Raw genomic sequence first — 18,609 nt, 5'->3', positions numbered from 1 at the left:
CTGGACTGGCTGAGTCCATGCTCCCTGCTGTCTGGCCAAGCTGGACTCAGACACTGCAGGGGACGTCAGTCTCATCACAGGAATTTGCTAGCACTATGAGATGAACAGTAATTAGGGGAAGCAAATTAAAATATTATCAACTCACTTCTCAGATTTTAAGAGGTGGTAATGTGGCAGCTATGGTCAAACTCAGAATCAACCAGGCACAATTATTTTGGCTTTTTTTTTTTTTTAACTTACAGATTTTGATACCTAAAGAAAAATTACTCAGATACCTAAAGAAAAATTCATTACCTATCATTCTTCTAATTCATTTATTACTGATGGGTGCAGGAAGTTTCCCTCAGAAATCAAGAATTCTCTGAGAGCTAATCTATCCATGAATTTAGTGGGGGAAAAGGAAGAGGCAAAAATGCAAAACCTTGGGAAAAAACCCCAAAACTGGGAGTCTCAGACCATAGCAATGAAAACATGTCACTGCAATGGCACATGCCTGTAATCCAAGCAGCTCAGGAGGCTGAGGCAGAAGGATCACAAGTTCAAAGCCAGTCTCTGCTGAGGCCCTAAGCAACTTAGTGAGGCCCTAAGCAACTTAGTGAGACCCAGTCTCAAAATAAAAAAAATAAAAAAGGAATGGGGAGCTGGGGATATAGGTCAGTTGGTAGAGTACATGCCTCACATGCACAAGGCCCTGGGTTCAATCTCCAGCACCACAAAAACAAAAACAAAAAAGGACTGGGGATGTGGCTTTGTGGCTAAGCATCCCTGGGTTTAATCTCCAGTCCCAAAAAATAACCCCCTCAAAACAATAAAAATCACGTGAGTGATAACATTTGTGCGAAGGTCAATAACTTCCAGTGAGACTGCTAAACCAGAGCAGTCAACAGGCCCAGGATACGTGTAAAGTGAGAGCGGATCATGGAAGGCTTGAAGGCGGCGGAAGATTCCTCTCCCTCCTGGAACACAATGGTGACAATATCGTTTCCAATGTGGCGTTTCCTTTCCACCTGCAGTGAGCACAAACAACATCACTGAGAAAGCTGCTCAAATATGGCAGAGCTGAAAAACAGGACGTTGTATAACAATCTACAGCAGCCAGCAGAGCCCAACCCTCAGCTGACCTTGACTGCTGCCTCCCATTTCCCTGCCCATCTCCTGACTCAGGCCTGTACTTCCTCTTGTCTACAAAAGCCTCCTGACCAGCCTCCTGGCCTCCATTCTCTCCTCACTCTTCTGCCCTATTAGGTTTATCTTTATTCATCTCCTGAGCTGGGCACTGAACAAGGGGGTGCATCAGAATCCCCAGGGGAGGAGCTCAAACATTCATATTATAAATGCCTTAGCTAGTTTTTCTTTCTCCCTATATCTCCAGTCCTCCTTAGCTAATTCTGAAGTACACACTTGGTGAGAACAATGGCCTACCAAATTTGACCTATCCAGAATGATCTCCTAGACCCATGGCTGATAAGATTTTTTTCTGTAAAGGGTCAGAATTTAATGTTTTCAGCTTCAAGGACCGTGTGGTCCTTTCACAGCCAGGCAGCTCCTGTGGCAAAAGCTGTCACAGTGCACGAACAAGTGAGCACAGCTGTCACCAATACTGCTGCATTCACCCCAACAGGGGCTACTGCTCACCTGTGCCCTAGCCTTTGCCTGTTTGGTCAATCACAATGCCTCCCTGTTCCTCTGGATCCCATGTGTCCTCAGTTCTGGGTTATGGGGGACTACAGATGGAAACTCATTCTTTCTCACGCCCCTTACCAAGAGGTGGTTCACCTTGAATATGGCTGGCTGGATAGTGCAGCGATGAATAAACCGTCACAAACGTAACCCTAAACTGGTGCCCAGTCCAGCCTCCAAAAGGAGAGTCTGTAACCCCAGCAACTTGGGAGTCTGAGGTAGGAGGATTGCAAATTCAAGGCCAGCCTGGGCAACTTGGTGAGAACCTGTCTCAAGATGCAAAACAAAAAGGGCTGGGATGCAGCTCAGGGGTACAGTGTCCCGGGGTTGAACTCTGAGTGAAAAAAAAAAAAAGGGGCACCATAGTTTCTGCTGCCTCCTGTTGGAACATGGAACTTGTGCAGGGGGCCAGGAGGGCTGTGCCACCTGTCAGTAGTGAGCCCTGCTGCAGACAGGAGAGCGCCCCCAAGAGGCCATGCAGAGGCCCCTGAGAGGCCCTGAGACTTCAAGGACAGGAGCAAGGACAGATTCCCAGCATTCCCATCTAGCCTCCAAATAACTCCAGCTCAGCTACCAGGGGACTGTCTCTGAGGAGGCTCCCTGAGACAGCAGTGGAAAACCTGCTGGCTGAGCTGTCAACTTGCAGGACCATGAGGGGTTGTGAATCAGTTTTCTCCAGCTGGTAAGTTTAGGAGTGGTTTGTTTTGTGGCAAAAAAATAAATACAACAGGGCCTTGGCTTACCCAGTTTATTTTGCCTTGTCTCTTATTTCTTTTCTTTTTTCTTTTTTTCCAGTACTGGGGATCAAACTGAGGGCCTCATGCAAGCCAAGCAATTGCTCTCCCATTCAGTACCAAGCCCACATAAACCTCATTATCTAAGCCCAGACAAATTACACTTTGCCCAGGAAGCCTCCCTGTTTCTGTTAGATGTTGCCTTCTTTGTCCCCTGGTGTCTGTAGAACTTTCCTGATGCCCTTCCTTGGGGCGCATGACTTTCTATTTTGCACAGTAATGTTTGCCCAGGCTTCCCGGAATCTTCTCTGCACTGCAAGCTCCTGGAAAAGAGGGCCCCTGCCTGATTCTTACAGGATATTATGGGGAAATTAAGGTTTAGAGAGCATCTCCAAATTTCAATTTAATTCAGTGCAAAAAGTAATTATTAGCTGGGTGCAGGGCACACACCCAGTGATTCAGGAGGCTGAGGCAGGAGCATTGCAAGTGCAAGGGCAATCTTAGCAACTTAATGAGGCCCTGTCTCAAAAAAAAGGGCTGGTTATGTGGCTCAGTGGTAGAGCACTGCTGGTATCTAGTACCAAAAAAAAAAAAAAAAAAGAAAGAAAAGTCATTATTGTTGGCAATGATTTCTTAGGTATGACACTAAAAGCACAGGAAAAAAAAATAGTGTCTGGGGATGTAGCTCATTAGTTGAGCTCTTGTGTAGCGTGCACAAAATGCCCCGGATTTGACATCTAGTACTGGGGGAAAAAAGAAGATGATAGATAAATCAGAACACATCAAAATTGGAAACTTCTGTAAACCAAAGGACACTGTCAACAGAGTGCAAAGGCAGCCCAGTGGAGAATGGGAGAAAGTAATTGCAAATTAGATATATGATAAGGGTTAATATCCAGAATTTATATTAGAAAACTCCTGCTACTCAATGACAACAGCAACAAATCCAATTAAAAAGAGACAAACAACTTAGATATTTCTCCAAAGAAAATTTATATGTGGATAACAAGCACATGAAAAGGTGGTCAACATCATGAATCATTAAGGAAGTATAAGCCAAATGAGGCCTCACTTCATGCCCACTCTGTGGCACCTGAAATAACAAAGGTGAGGAGGAACTGCAAGCTTATGTGGGGCTGACAGGAATGTAAAATGGGGCAATCACTTGGAAAAGGGCATGGGTGCTCCCCCCAAAACATAGATTTACCATATGATCCGGCAGTTCCCCTTTTGAATATATACCTCAAGAATTAAAAGCAGGGTTCGATTGGGTGTTTGTATATCCATATTCATAGAGGCATAATTCATCAGAGCCAAAAAGTGCAAAAGAACATAGTGTCGACAGATAAATGGATTAAGAAAATGTGGTGCATACACACAACGGAATATTACTCAGCCTTGAAAATATAGGGAATCCTGACATATGCTTCAACATGGATGAACCCAGAGTACATTATGTTAAGTGAAGAAGCCGATGTAAACGGACAAAATTATTATTCCATTAATATGAGGAACCTTGGGGCTGGGGTTGTGGCTCCGTGGTACAGTGCTTGCCTAGCATGTGTGAGGCACTGGGTTTGATTCTCAGCACCACACATAAACAAACACATAAATAAAGGTCCATTAATAACTAATAAAAATATTTTTTAAAAAATATGAGGAACCTCAAGTAGCTGGGAGACAGGAAGTAGAATGGTGGCCATCCGAGTCTAGGGGAGGGGAAAATGCAGAGCCATTGTTTAATGGGTACAGGGTTTCAGTCTGAGAAAATAAAAAGTTCTGGAGATAGACGGTGGTGACAGTTGCCTACTGATGTGAAAGTCCTTAATGCCACTGAACTGTACACAGAACAGTGGTTACAACGGCAAACTTTACATTATGCATATTTTACCACAATGAATATCAGTCATTAATGCTGGGGTTGTGGCTCAGTGGTAGAGTGCTTGTTTAGCATGCGTGAAGCACTGGGTTAGATTCTCAGCACCACATAAACATAAATAAGTACAATAAAGGTATTGTGTCCATCTACAACTAAAAGTGTTTTTAAAAAGTCATTATTAATTCATTAACTGCTGAATGAACAAAATGTGGTATAAAGCCATACTATAGAGAATTATTTAGCAATTAAAAAGGGATTTTAATAAATGCTACAATGTATTTTCATTTATAGGAAGAGTCCAGAACAGGCAAATACAGAGATAGAGAGTAAGTTCACGGTTACCAAGGTAGGGTGGGAGAGGAGAGCTGAGGGGAGAGGGCTTCTCTTCCAGTGATGGAAAAGTTCTAAACTGACTGCTGGATAACCCCGCAAACACACTAGAGTCTACAGAGCTGTGTGCTCTAAAGGGTGAACTGCATGGTATATGAGTTAAATAAATAAAATAAAGGTACTGTGTCCATCTACAACTAAAAATATTTTAAAAACAACAACAAAAAAGAGTCCCTGAGGTTAGTTTCGGAGTACATTTGAGCAGGTCCAAGGAGGCACGAGGAGGCCTGCTGGAGGGCTGGGAGAGAGCTCAGCGGCCTGGAAAGCAAGGCGAAGGCCCCGAGCAGGCCAGGTTCTCCTGGGAGAGGAAGAGGGAGATGCATGTGATGGGATGCAGGAAACAAGGGGAAAACGAGAGAAGGAACAGGGTCACAGAGGCTTTCCCTGGTGGAGTGGCAGCCACGTGGTTTGGGAAATGACCTGACCTGCATTTTAAGGCTCACTCTGGCTGCTGGACTGAGATGCTGGCTTCAGGGGACAAGGGAGAGACAGGGAGGCTACAGCATGGTCCATTTGAGAGGTGACGGTGACGAAGACCAGTGTGCCGAGCGGCCACAGTTTAGATGAGTCTTAAAGGTAGAATAAGTGGGATTTCCTGCCAAATCAAACGTGGGATGAGATAAAAGAGAGGAGCTGAGAATGATTCCACTATCGCTGCCCTGAAAAAGGAGGAAGAGAACAGAGCAGGTGTGCAGAGCGCCCAGGGCGCAGCCCTGGAGTCCAGGGTCAGGGCATCCTTCTCAGCGGGTCAGGCTTCCCGGCCCTAACACCTCTCTAGGTTTCTATTTCTCACAAATCTGAACAACCGTCCATGCGTGTCAGTGATGCTGCCTCATACTGATGCCTTCAATGCGGAAAAGCATGAAACAATCTCCTAAAAAGGTCCATGGAACCCCAACCCCCAGCCTTTGTCATGTCTGAACTGGAGAATTTCCCCCTGAAAATGGCCAACCCCTGGGGTGGGCAAGAAGTGTACAGGGAATTTCCCAGCATTGTGCTGCCCATGCAGACGCTCAGGGTTAACCTGCCGCGGCCCAGAAAACAGCACTTGCCAGCTACCGCATAGGATCCACTGTTTTATGTCCTGGAGTCTCATTCTGAAATGACCAAAGGTACACTGAGGCAAGGCAACACCTACGCAAATCAGTCTCTGGGGTGTCTTGCTGTGGTGTGAGCATGTCCCCCGGAGGCTCATGTGCTGGGAGCTTGGCCCCCAGTGTGGTGTCAAAAGGTGACGAGACCCTTGAGAGATGGGCCTCGTGGGAGGTGATGAGGTCTATAGGTGGGACTGACATTTTTTTTTTAATGTTTGCTTTCTTATGCTTTTTTAAAAAAAATTGATTTATTTATTTTACAATAGAATACTTTTTGACATAGAGTACACAAATGGAGCACAACTTCTCATTCCTCTGGCTGTCCATGGTTCAAAGTCACTCCACTAGTGTAACCATACATGTATATAGGGTAATGATGTCTGTCCCTTTCTACTGAGGACTGACACTTTTCTCTTGGGAGTCCATTCTTGCTCTTGTGGGTCTTGCAAGAGTGGGTTATTATAACAAGTCTGGTACCTCCCTGAATCTCTCTTGTTTCCTGTCTTGCTGTGTGATTTCTTCCATATTCATGACAGCTACTATGATATCATCTGCCATGAGGCCCTCACTAGAGCTGAGCAGATGCCATTGGCATGCTCTTGAATCTATACAACTGTAAGATAAATAAACCCCTTTTCTTTACAAAGTACCCACACTGGAGCATTTCATTATAGCAACACAATACAGACTAATATGAGTCTATGAAACTATTCACACATGCAAACACATCTACATGTTCACACACTCATGCACTTTATTACCTATGTCCCTTTATTTCTTTATGGTGATATAGCATCAGTGAGAATAGAGCTTCCAAAGTCTTGTTGAAGGTTTTCAGAGTACAGACTGTAAAAAGCATCCTTAAATTGGTAGCGATATTCTACTATAGTAACGTACAGTCTCAATTCTGTGAAAGCAGTATGGTGCTCTCTCCACATTCAGGTCACTGATGGCTGGTGTTCTCAAAGAGCCTATGTTCACACATACCTGCTGTTTGTTCTCTTTGGAATATGGCAGCATGGTGGAAACATGGAACATGATCTCGTGCCCTTGATACACAGTATAAACTGAGTGTATCCCTGTGGTGTCATCTGCAAAATACAAATGTGCATTTATTGGATGCAGAACCTTCTGAGGCCATAGGGAAATAGCTTTTATCTGCAGATCGAGGAGTAAGGACACAGTGAACACACTCTGAAAGGTCATTCTGGATTATCCACTTGAGTGGAAGCAAAGCTTCTACCCACATGAAAAGACCTCTTCTCTCTCTGAGCTCACTTGCTGATTCATGTCTTGCCTCAGAATGGAGGAGATCAGGAGAAGTCTGGGCTAAAAAGCAAAGTTTGCTATGATTCCCTGCCTTCCAGTTGCTGAGGCGTACAGGATGAAATCAACACAAGACGACACAATTATCATGTCCACGAGACAAAAGTAAGTGATATATCTGGCAGAATTGTGCAGTGGTTGAAAGCAGGGGCTTCAGAGTTAGGCAGACTTGGGTTCAAACTCATTAGCTATATTATTTTCCCCCCAAAGTTTAAGGTTTTGTTTTATGGCATTTTCTTAATTTATTTTAAGCTATAGTTCTTTTGACAAGTCATCTCACTGTTCTCTGGGTCTCAATTTCTTAATTTGAAAATGGGGGATGCTGGGAAGACTGAAAAAGATTATATCCACAAAGTGCTCCACAGAGTGCCTGGCTGTCTTGGGGGCCCCGGGGACGGTAGTCTGCTCCAGAGTAGGGAGGCTGTGTTGGTCCTGGGATGATGAGCTTACAGGCACTTGGGAATTCACCTTGTGCACACAGAACTTGTTCTGGGGAGGCTGGGGCCATGGCCTCCTGCCAGCCCTGTCAGTTCGCCTACTTCCAGCACAGTCCTCACACACCCTGCTCTCAGACTCAGAATCTGAGATGATGCCAACAGGGTTGGTAGGAAGATGGGGCTCCCTGAGGGCCAGGGCACCCAGATTTGAAGCCTGTCACATTTAGGCCAAAGGAGCCTCTTACCACCTGCCCCACTGTTCTAAAGGCCTGATTGTGAAGATCAAACAGCGGCACAGGAGAAGCACAGGAAAATGACAGAAGTGCTACCTAGACATAAGATCTAAACTTGGATCTTATCTACCATCCTCTCTTAGGCCCCACCCCCAGATCCCGCTCTCAGATGCTCCCAGGAAGTTTTATAATCCCAGATGCCACCACCGCCAACGTCCCCAGGCCAGAAGCCCAGATGCTGTGGGGGGTTCTTTCTTCCTTTCACCTCCCACATTTCAGTCCTACCCCCTCTGCCTTGGAAAGGGCTCTCTGGTTAGTGCACTCTTCTCCCTGCCAGCTTGCTGCCCCCCAGCCACGGCGGCCACCACCTCCTGTTTGGACTGTGGCAACCACCTCTCCACTGGCCCCTCCTCCTTCTCCATTCAGACCCCTGCCCAGGGGACCACAGACTTCTTGCAGGGTCATGCTACTCCCTTCTCCAGTCCACAGGGCATCCTTCCTGGCCTGTCTGCTCGCTCTAGTAATAAAGGGTTTCTCTTAGTTTCTAGAAGAAGTCACATGCTTTCCAGTCTCAAGGACTTCACTGATATTCCCCTGCTGGGAGTGCTCTTCTCTCCTTAAGACACTCCAGCTGCTGCCACTTGTCATCCCTGCCTCTTACTGCAAACATCACTTCCCCAGAGAAGCCTCTCCCAAGCCCCCAGATTTGGCAAAGTGTCCCAGCAGCATTCTGCTCCTTAACTGCTGTAAGTACTTAGTACTAAGCTATTTGATTGTTAGCTATTTTCTGTCCATGTGTTCAGTGAACTCTAGGCTCCTAGAAAGGCAGGGCCCATTTTGGTTTATCTACATATGTACTACAGTCCTGGTACACAGATGGTGCTCAATAGTAAGTACAGATAGGCATCACTTAATGATGGGGACATGTTTTGAGAAGGTGTCCTTAGCTGATTTCATCCTTGTGTGAACCTCTTGGAGCATACTGACACGAACTGAGATGTTTTCAGCGTCACTAGGTGATGTGATCTTGTGGGATCACTGTCACAGATGTGGTCCCTCATTGATGGACATGTCATGATGTGGTGTGTAACTGTATTTATGAGTAGATCATGACTACTGCCACCTCCTAGAGGCTGTGAGGCTGACTAGTCTTGCAAAGCTCAATGGAGGCACTGAATATGTCCAGTGACCCTTGTCAGACTAGATGTGATGCTCGACTCCTGTCCTTTGTCTCTGGTCCATGCCTTCCCTCATCTTGGGTATAAGTTCAAACATAGATCAAATTGATTAATAAAATTCTACCAGCTACAACAAGATAAATCAAGAAGCAAGCTTACTTTTGGTGTCCAGACCGCCACGGTAGCCTGTCCAGCCCTTGAGAGTGATCGTGTCACCCAGGAGATTTAAAAATTTTTGAAAAGCTTCACTTCCAATTTCTGCAGGAAGAGGCAAAGTATGAACAGAACAGGGGTGCAACCAAGCCCTTGTTTTCTAACTACCACTGACATCACTTGAAGGTTTTGAGGCACTGCTGAGGTGCGCAGCATGAAGCCACCTTCCCTCTTCCTGGTCCGTGAGGAAGTTTCATAATCCCAGGAATCAGAGGAAAGGAAATTACCAGGAAAGAACCAGATGAACAACCTTACCACTGCCAGATCACCATAGGATCACCATGTTTAGAATTGCACTACTAATGAAAACATTAGTAGTGCTTCCACCAATAACTAACAGGTATTTCACACGAAAAATGATTAATCTCAGGAAGAAGACACCATCGTATAACTCTCCCCGCATAAAAGTCACAGGAAAGTTTTCCGCTGCAGAATCAAATTCTCCAAATCCATGTGCTTTCCCACTTAGACTGTATCTCCAGTGCCCAGAGCAGGGATTGGTAGAAATCAGGTGACCTGTAAATATTTGCCAAATGAATGAAACTGGGCAACAATTGCCCTACAAAATTTACCCTGAAATTTTAAAAAAAACTGTCTTCTTGAATTAAAGACTCCAATGAGTTCAGTTTCAACTGTCAAAAATGCACCAAGGCAGGATGGGTTTCCTGTATGCAGAGGGGGGGTGGTGTTCACATACCATTGCTGAACATCTCGTCATCAGTGAGCTGCCCATCTTTGGCAAAAAGAACCCCAAACTTGAAATTCACAGAGCCCTGACAATAAGAAAACAAAAGGTGTGGAAGTTAATTTTACCATCAGAGTGTGCATGGTCCTAAGATGTCACCAAGCTGGACACTTGGAGATTCCTTCCTCCCGTTCGAATTTTGACAATGTGAATGACAATAATTACATTATTTTCATAGGTTTTTAAAATTTAAAGATGAGACCATATGCTTCTATATGTGCTAACTCATTGGCAATCTCATAACTAGTGGCACCTGCAGGATGCCAGGTCCATTTTGGGGCAACACAGAGCTCCAGATAAATGGCCACAGCAACTCATGGGGCTGGCACCATCTTCTAATCCACCCACCCGCAACAGTCCAGATCCCAGTCAGCAAAGGAGAGCTCATTGTCATTCAAAGCCGAACATAACAATCTTAGGCTAATGTCTTGTGGACTCTTTTAGAAACAGAATGGTGGGCAATTTATACTAAAAGCTCATTTTCCCCAATTCCTAAAGATATTTAATCTGAACAAGTCACAAAACAGATGTGCAAGGAAAAAAAAAAAGCGAAGCAAGCAGTCACTAGTCTAATGTGCAGTCTGCCGTCCTCGACCTCAAACAGCGAGTTAATAAAATTGGATCCTGTGGACATGACAAATACCAAACGAAAGAGCAGCTTCTATTGGAAGTGAGGAAGACAGGGGAAGGGGTCAGAGAGTGAGAAACAGGGTTTCAACTCTGTTTTTTTTTTTTTTTCCCTAAAGCTGGGCAGTGAGTTTACTGGTATTCATAACATGATTCTCTTCACTCTTTTGCATTCCTGAAGTGTTTCATAATTAAAAAAAAATCCCACTGTTGGAAGAGAATCAGTTCCCTGCACAGTTGTGTGACCCACCACTAAGTGGGGAGTTCTTGGTGGTCAATCAAGGGACAGACAAGGAACAAAGTTGCAGAGCCCTGCCCAATGGGTCAGAGGTGGAAGGTCAAGGCAGGAGCAGGATTTAGGACAATGGAATCTGGGAGCATTAAGAATCTGAAAATCTTGGAGTCTGAGGTTATGCTTCTCAACATTTTTCTGTCCTAACATGCCTGCAAGTCAGATTCACACCCACCAGTGACAGTGGTTTTCTACACAGAGGCAGGAAGAAGGAGGATGCTCTGGCCAACCCCTCCACCTGAGCTCTTACCCAGCCCCCGGGGATGGCAGCTTGTTCCCAATTATGCAAGTCTTGGCTCAAGCAGCAATTTTCAGAGAAATCTCCTAGGACAAATCTCCCTGGAGGCCACCCCTTCACTCTTGGGACAGAGCCGCACACCCCACTCATCCCCACCAGGGCACCCTTCGCTCTGTAGCTCTTCTAAGGAACCTGAACATTCATTTCTTTCCACCACCAGAGCCCCAGTACCTGCAGGAGGGATCACATACATTTTACTTTCCACTGAATCTGCAGGGCTGACCACAGGTGCCAGGACCTAGAGGTGAATTCATGTGAATGTGTGTGTAATAAATGAGAAGAGACAAACCTGGTCAGAAATCACTCATTTTTCACCAGCTGCCTCCGGGTGATCATCTCTTCCTTACAAGCCAGTTTTGGTCAGTTTCTTAGAATTCTGTCAGGGAACTCTGCTCACTTTGGGTTTCTACAGTTTGCCGCTTTTCCTTCATCTATTTTAGAAGTGATGACAGCTATCCCTTGTAAGATGCTGTAACTCTTCCATTCTTGGGAGTCCCTCAAAAAGCATCTGTAGCAATTTGGATTCTAACAGATGGCCCCTGTGGAAATAACTATGCAGGGACAGAAGCAGCGGCTCTCTAAGTTGAGCAGGCATAGGGATGCCCTGGAGGGCTTGCTAGAATAAAGATTGCTGGTCCCACCCCTGAGTTCTAAGTCAGCAGGTTGAGATAGGGCCCCAAAGTCTGCATTTACCAGGTTTTCAGGAGGTGCTAGTGCTGCTGTCCAGAAGCCTGCTGTGAGAGTCACTGGACTTCAGGAACAACAACAGGCTGCCAAAAGCCCAGGATTGGGTCCAGCCAAACTGGCAGCCAAAAAAAAAAAAAAAAAAAAAAAAAACCAGGGGAAAAGGGTCAGGTCAATGATCAGAGCTATGGGCCATGAACTAACAGCCTGTTAGGATCAGAAGGGACCTGTAGTCCCTGGAGGCCACCCCTTCACTTACAGACAGGACAGGGAAATCCAGGGAAGCAGAGACTAGGTACTAAGTGAACAGTAGGGGGCAGATCTGGAACTTGGGCCTCCTGACTTCTGACCACAGCTCTTGCCAATGTCATGCCACTGTCTTCTCAAGACGATTATGAGTTGAGCAAAGCTGAGAGCTACAAGCTGAGCTGTGGTTTTCAAAGCTTTATGGGGCTGTTCTGAGGCTGGCCTGCTACCAATTCTCTTTGCTGAGGATCCCTCTTGCTTAGGTGGAGACCCCAGAAAGACTGGTGTTGCAGGGCCTTTTTAAGTCTTCATCACATGGTGTCAGGGCCAGATTGCATAAGTACAAAGTCTGTAGGGCACAGAGGGTGCAGGATGGGGATGTTTGTGCATCTGAAGGCACAGGATCTTCAAGATCACTTATAGACAGAGAGATTATGCAACCAAGTTTTCCAAGACAGCCCTGGCTTGAATCTGATTTGCCTGTTGTTTGTTTTTTATTTTATTTTTTTGTGGTGCTGGGGATTGAACCCAGCGCCTTGTGTATGCAATGCAAGCACTCCACCAACTGAGCTATATCCCCAGCCCAAAGAGGGTACCAGTTTAAAAGATAAATTATATGGAACCTCCTGCTTCAAATCACCTTCAGATGCAAGGCCCTGTTAAATTCTTAAACTTTCTTATAGGTTCTTTTAGATCATTTCCCAAATGATGTCCATGACTAACATGGAACTCTCATCTATTTCCAGAAATCAGGGCATCCCTCAATATAGTGACTTCTCATATTTGAGGAGTGTGTTGATCTGGGCTGAACTCACCAGTGGATATTTTCCAGTTTTTGTTGTTTTCTGGTGCTGGGGACTGAACCCAGGTCCTCAAACATGCCAAACACACCCTTTCCCAGAGCTATACCCCAGCTCCTATCAGATCCTATCAGAATGAGCCACTCAACAGAACACCCTTAGTGCATCAAGAGGCTGGCTGCCATTTGGAGCACTAGATCTTGAAGGATGGAGGCAGCTTTCAAGGTCCCAAGAGCAGACCTGGGCTCCAGAGAGAGGTGACTGCTAAAGGGAATCTGGGAGCACTCGTTTGCTTAGCACATAAGTCCTGCTCAGACACAGAGACAAGGTCACATTTTTCATTTCTACTTGTATGGAACTTTTTAAAAAGTTTAAGCTTTAAACTTCATGAAACAGAACTTCCCATGCTTTGGAATTAATAGTATGTTAGGAATTATATTTCTTCTGCAAGAAGTGAAGTATGAGGAGAAATGAAAGTCCCAATGATTCCAGAAGAATCTTTTGGAATTGAGAAAGGATGGCCTTATTCAAAACTCCACACCTTGTTTCTCCTGTCTGGACACGCTCTGTATTTCTAGGATTCCACTTGTCCCTACAGTTCTCTTGCTATCCCATGTGTATTACAGCACAAGATGCCATGTTTTCTCCTGGGGGTGCCAAATAAAACATGGGTTTTGGGACAGTGACATCCCTTTATCAAATAGCTAACCTTTCAGGAACATCATAGGTGCTATTTACTAACTTTTTTCCTGCCCATCTTTACAGCTTATCACTAGAATAGGCTAGAATTGGGATTAAAAGATACCAACTGATCTTAGCTGAGAAGCTATAGAATTGAATCAGAATGCCTGGGTCACACAGCTCTCCAAGAAGCTCAGAAGGACCCAACTATTGCTCAGATCTCTCCAAGTCACTATAACAGGGCACTCTTGCTGCTTCAGGCAAGTATTCCCTTAGAAAGGAAATGACATTGAGAAACAGAGATCTGGCGTTCATAGTTCAGGCCAGAGAAGATTGGGATGGTGGCAGTTCACTAGCGTGGTTGTGGTGGAGGCAACTGAGAGGTGTTTGTTTTGGGGATATTTATGCAGAAGTATCAACAGGATGTGCTGATGGATTAGATATGGGGTGTAAAGAGAAAGATAGCTATTAAAGATTTCAAAGTTTGTCTGAGCAACTGGACAGATGAATTACCATTCATGGAGGAGCACAATATGCCTAAATCATCATTTATTTACTCATCTGCCTGTTGATAATATTTTGGACATCTCCTTCTATTAGATATGTGCTTAGAAAACCCAATGTATTCTTTTAATATTTTTTAGTTGTTTATGGACCTTTATTTTATTCATTTATTTATATGCAGTGCTGAGAATCAAATCAAATCAGTGGTAGACAAGTGCTCTACCACTGAGCCACAACCCCAGCCCCCAACGTATTTTTAAACAATGGGGCAATAGGACACAAAAACATGCAAATAAGTCAGGGATCTTGTATATTTAGAATCTGCTTAATAACTAATGTACAAACATCCTCTTTTAATGTAATAGAAATTAAAGCCTCATTACTTACCTTGATCACAAGCAGACTAAGTAGTTTGATTGCTTTTATATCTTTATAGCTAGCAGCATAGAAAATTCTGAAGTATGCCTTGACCAAACCCCTCAGTCCAGTCTTCCTGTGGGAAGGACCCACACTGTAGACCCATGCAGAATCACCCAGAGGGGTGTCACACTGACACACAGGAAGCAGAAATGGCCAAACAAAGGCTCCATAAAAACACTCACCTCTTGTTCTTCAAGAACCAGCAAGTCCTGTCAAGTAAAGGTTTCAAAAGTTACGTGCATGTGTAGGGTCTCATTTGATTTTGGCTTTCTATGGAAGCCGAATTTCAGTTAACTCACAGTTTTGCATTAAAACATTTTGAAAATAACAAGTTGTTTATGGATCTTTTTTGGGGGAAACAAAATAAAACAAAACTATGACCAAAGGCAGGAGCCAAGAATCTTGGGTTTGTCCCCTGTAACTTGCCTGACCCTAGGTCAGGTCGTCTCCTAAGACCCTCTCCTATGAGAGGCCTGGAGCAGCGACCTTGAAGAATCCTGGCTTTAGATCCTTGCTCCATCATGTACTTTAGTGTGTTTGGGCACAAGATATTTAGCCCATTAGGGTCTCTGTTTCCTCACCCACTGCCCAAGGATAACACCGTCTTAACTCTGCACAGGTTGCTGTGTGTGGAAAGCCTGGTATGCAGCATAGATACAATCAGCCTCTGATTTCTTTCCTTATTATTCTCAGTCACTCCATATATAAATTTGTAGACTAATTACATGGGAGAACTTTTTTTCACAACTTCTAAAAAAGTAGATACTGGTTGATAAGTGGATAGCAACACCAAAGGCTCTGGCAGGGATCAGTGGGTGAGTGGAGGTGGGGGAGGACAGGCCTGGTGAGCCATTGCTGCTGTAGGGAGGACAGGAGGGAGAGAGCCAGGGTGGCAGTGGAGGAGGCTGAAGGGACCCTCACCCTCCTTCTTGCCCAAGAGGAGAGGAGCTGGGTTCACTGGAGACCTGGCAACTCTGAAAGAACTCTGCAAGGCACACAAATTCCCATTTTATTTAACAGGAGGCCTTTTTCATTCAGAATTCTGTGATTTTGGTTACTTCTAAGTTTTGGGAAAAAATAAAGTTATTATGTATTTTTTCTCATTGGGACATCTTTATATTTGCATGTCATCATGCATTTCATTGCAAAGTTCTCTTCCCACAGTTTCTTTAGATCTTTTCAAGTAACCTGTGAGCAGTTCAGCTGTTCCAGAATCCCAGGGAAGGGTCTGAGTTAAGGTCACGAGGCCTGCCAGTAAGAACTGGATCTGGGGCCTTCTCTTAACTGATGTGGGGAGTAAGACAAGGAGGCGCTCATGACTCGGGCTTCCCAATTGCCAAGATCCCAGCAAGTGTCAGGACTGGGCGTTTTGCCACCAGTCTCTGGCCTGGTAACGGGGGCTGTCCTCGGCAGCCAGGCTCAGAGATCAGCTTTAAGCAGGAATCCTGCTGAGCTCTGGGGAGAGGGTCTCCACACTCAGCTACTACAGGGATGGGGGTGGGGAGGTGTCACAGGCTGCCAGGTTACATTTATCTTAAAGTTTCCTTATTTCAGATGACACTTCTTCAGAAGCAGGCGCTCCTGCCATGTGTTCCTGCTTTGCTAAAGTTTACTTAACACGATTCAAGATTTTAAAATATTCTTGTTCCTAAAAATTTCTTGTTCCGAAAGTATGGGGCAAGGGATGACAGAGGTGGGCAGATGGCTCTAGACCTTTCTTCTTGTCCCCTTTTACTCTGAAGAAGAGAGAAAGCAGATGGGGAGGGCCGAGCAGGGCAGTCTGTCAGCCAGAAGCACCACAGCTGGCTCTGGGGGTTTTGGGGCCATCTGGGGGCAGGGATGGTGGCAGGATCACACCCGGGCTTGAAGAAGGAAGGGTTAAGACTCTGTATAATGAAGTGACAAAGGCACAAGGGTAATGACATATTTGCAATTCAAATGTGCTATAGTCACTTTAAAGCATGTCATGGCTTAAAATTGCTTAGTTTAACCCAATGCACCTATTTTTGTCTGAGTTTTCTCCTAAGGCTGCAGCAGGGTACAAATACTATTTTAAACATTAAATCAAAATAAAAGATATGAAAATTCAAAACTCTATATATTTGAGGTAAGCAAGGCTGAGAGCCAACGACCTTATCCTCAAGGCTAACCATGCCTTAGCTAAGGAATGCACGCCAGGGTGCTCTGCTCCCACCAGGCCTCTCGCTCTGGCTTATTTCCCCAAACACACAAAGCACGGCCCTCATCACCCTCAGACCCCACTGGCTCCCTGTCACCCCCTGAACAGAACTCAAAACTGCCTCTCAGCTTCTTCCCTTGTCACCCAGCCCCTGCACTTACAGTCCCTTTAATCTCCACTTTGCCATATGATTGGTGCGCTGCTTATTTCAGATGACATTTCTTCAGAAGCAGGCACTCCTGCCATGTGTTCCTGCTTTGCTAAGGTCCCACTTAACACAATTCAAGATTTTAAAATATTCTTATTCCTATAATTGTGAAGAGAACTTTTTTCAGAACTTCTAAAAAAGTAGCTACTGGTTGATAGGTGAACAGCAACACCAGAGGCTCTGGCAGGAATCAGTGGTGAGTGGGGAAGTTTTCAAAGCTAAGATGATTTACAGCTGCGAGACAGAAGTGTGGCTGGTATTTTCACATGAATCTTATCTAGATTATGACTGAACTTTTATTGCCCCTTTAAAAGTCCCTAAGAGAACAGGATAGCTTTCTGGGGACTCTGAATCCTCTGATACTCAGCACAGTTCTGAATGAGTAAGAGCACATGGTCATTTTGTGTTTTATTAATTAAAAAAAAAATAGTTATAGATGGACACAATATCTTTACTTATTCATTTATTTTTATGTGGTACTGAGGATGTAATCCAGTGCCTCACACATGCTAGGCAAGTGCTCTACCACTAAGCCACAGTCCCAGCCTTGTTTTATTAATTTTTAAATATCTCTTTCACATTCCACATGATTCTGTATCATTCAGGAAGAGATTAAGTTTTAAGACCTTTCTGAACAGACACTTTACTGGTTCATGGGTTGAGGACCACAGCTCAGCGGTACTCACTCGTGGCTAGGTGTCAGCACCACTCAAGGAACATCTGAGAAACAGATTCTCAGGCTCTTCCCCAAACCCGCAGAATCTCAGACATGAGGTTCTCCCATGAGGATGTTTTAAAAGCTACACAGGTGATTCACCCTGAACCCCAGCCTAAGCATCACAGCCCTGTCAGGCCTATCCTAACATGGTGATTGGTTCTATACAATTATGAAGAACAAAATTTTTCATTACCTTTTGTATCTCAGGAAGAAAAATTTCTCTAGGGCCTTTCTCAAATTTGTCCAGATTCATGGCACTGAAATAGAATAGACAGAGTGAGCCACAGTGAGGTGGAGATTAAGCAATGTGGAATGAATCTCAGCTCTCCAGAGAAGTTAGATAACATCTTCTAGATTCTAGAACAGCATGGCTGGCTTCTCTGAAGGGCCTGGCACACAGGAGACACCAATTAACAAATGAATGATCAATGAACAAATATGTGAAAGTCACCAAACACCACATTCTACTTTACCTACATACTGTCCCTGAGTGATACTCATATAGTAAGAGTGGGGAGGAATCAGGAACATCTAATTTAGGCAACCTTTAAAAAAATTCTTATAAATTCTTATTTTTAAGAATAAAAATTCTTATTTTAGTTTACTAGATTCTTCTTTTCATGTACTAGAAAAATGATGAAATGTAAATAAGATCAACTGACTTTTTTTCTTACTTTGGTGACTGCTCTACCACACAAAGCAAAATATCCTTAAGAGTACTTTTTAATGTCTTACTTAGGACAAGAAACATGAATTTTCTCAAAGCTAAGTTCCACTAGAGGTAAAACAGGGAGGGTGAACTAGGTGATCTCTAAGGCCCCTTCCACCTAGGATGCCCATATTCATGAGTCACAGGTAAAAGTAAGAACTAATATGTGAAAAGGACTTTCCACATGGGCGCCCACACCCCATTTAGTCCCCAGGAGGTGGGTACTGTTTTGTCCGCTTTAGCTGTGTGTGTTTGTTGCTAGGATAGCCTTGTGCATGGCAGGCAAGTGTTCTCCCACTGAGCCATGCCTCCTTGTCCCCATTTTAAAGGTAAA

The 18,609-nt window shown here is 44.5% G+C and overlaps 1 protein-coding gene across 5 annotated transcripts in view; it reads right to left on the bottom strand.

Annotated features, from left to right (window-relative positions):
* The window catches only part of Garnl3 (GTPase activating Rap/RanGAP domain like 3), a 143,802-nt gene that overhangs the window by 46,973 nt on the left and 78,220 nt on the right, over positions 1-18,609 (bottom strand). For all 5 annotated transcript variants that reach the window (XM_046451190.2, XM_046451191.2, XM_058581776.1 and 2 more), the window contains 6 exons: positions 17,760-17,823; positions 14,644-14,670; positions 9,862-9,937; positions 9,111-9,209; positions 6,765-6,868; positions 899-1,007 (listed from right to left, as the gene is read on the bottom strand). In XM_046451190.2, the coding sequence (XP_046307146.1) occupies positions 899-1,007; positions 6,765-6,868; positions 9,111-9,209; positions 9,862-9,937; positions 14,644-14,670; positions 17,760-17,823 (479 nt within the window). The remainder of the gene's footprint in view (positions 1-898; positions 1,008-6,764; positions 6,869-9,110; positions 9,210-9,861; positions 9,938-14,643; positions 14,671-17,759; positions 17,824-18,609) is intronic.

Source organism: Marmota monax, unplaced genomic scaffold, assembly GCF_021218885.2.
Source record: "Marmota monax isolate L192 unplaced genomic scaffold, Marmota_monax_Labrador192_F-V1.1 WCK01_AAM20220418_F8-fsc00020, whole genome shotgun sequence".
Classification (NCBI taxonomy): Eukaryota; Metazoa; Chordata; class Mammalia; order Rodentia; family Sciuridae; genus Marmota; species Marmota monax.
This window is presented reverse-complemented; position numbering and strand designations above follow the sequence as displayed.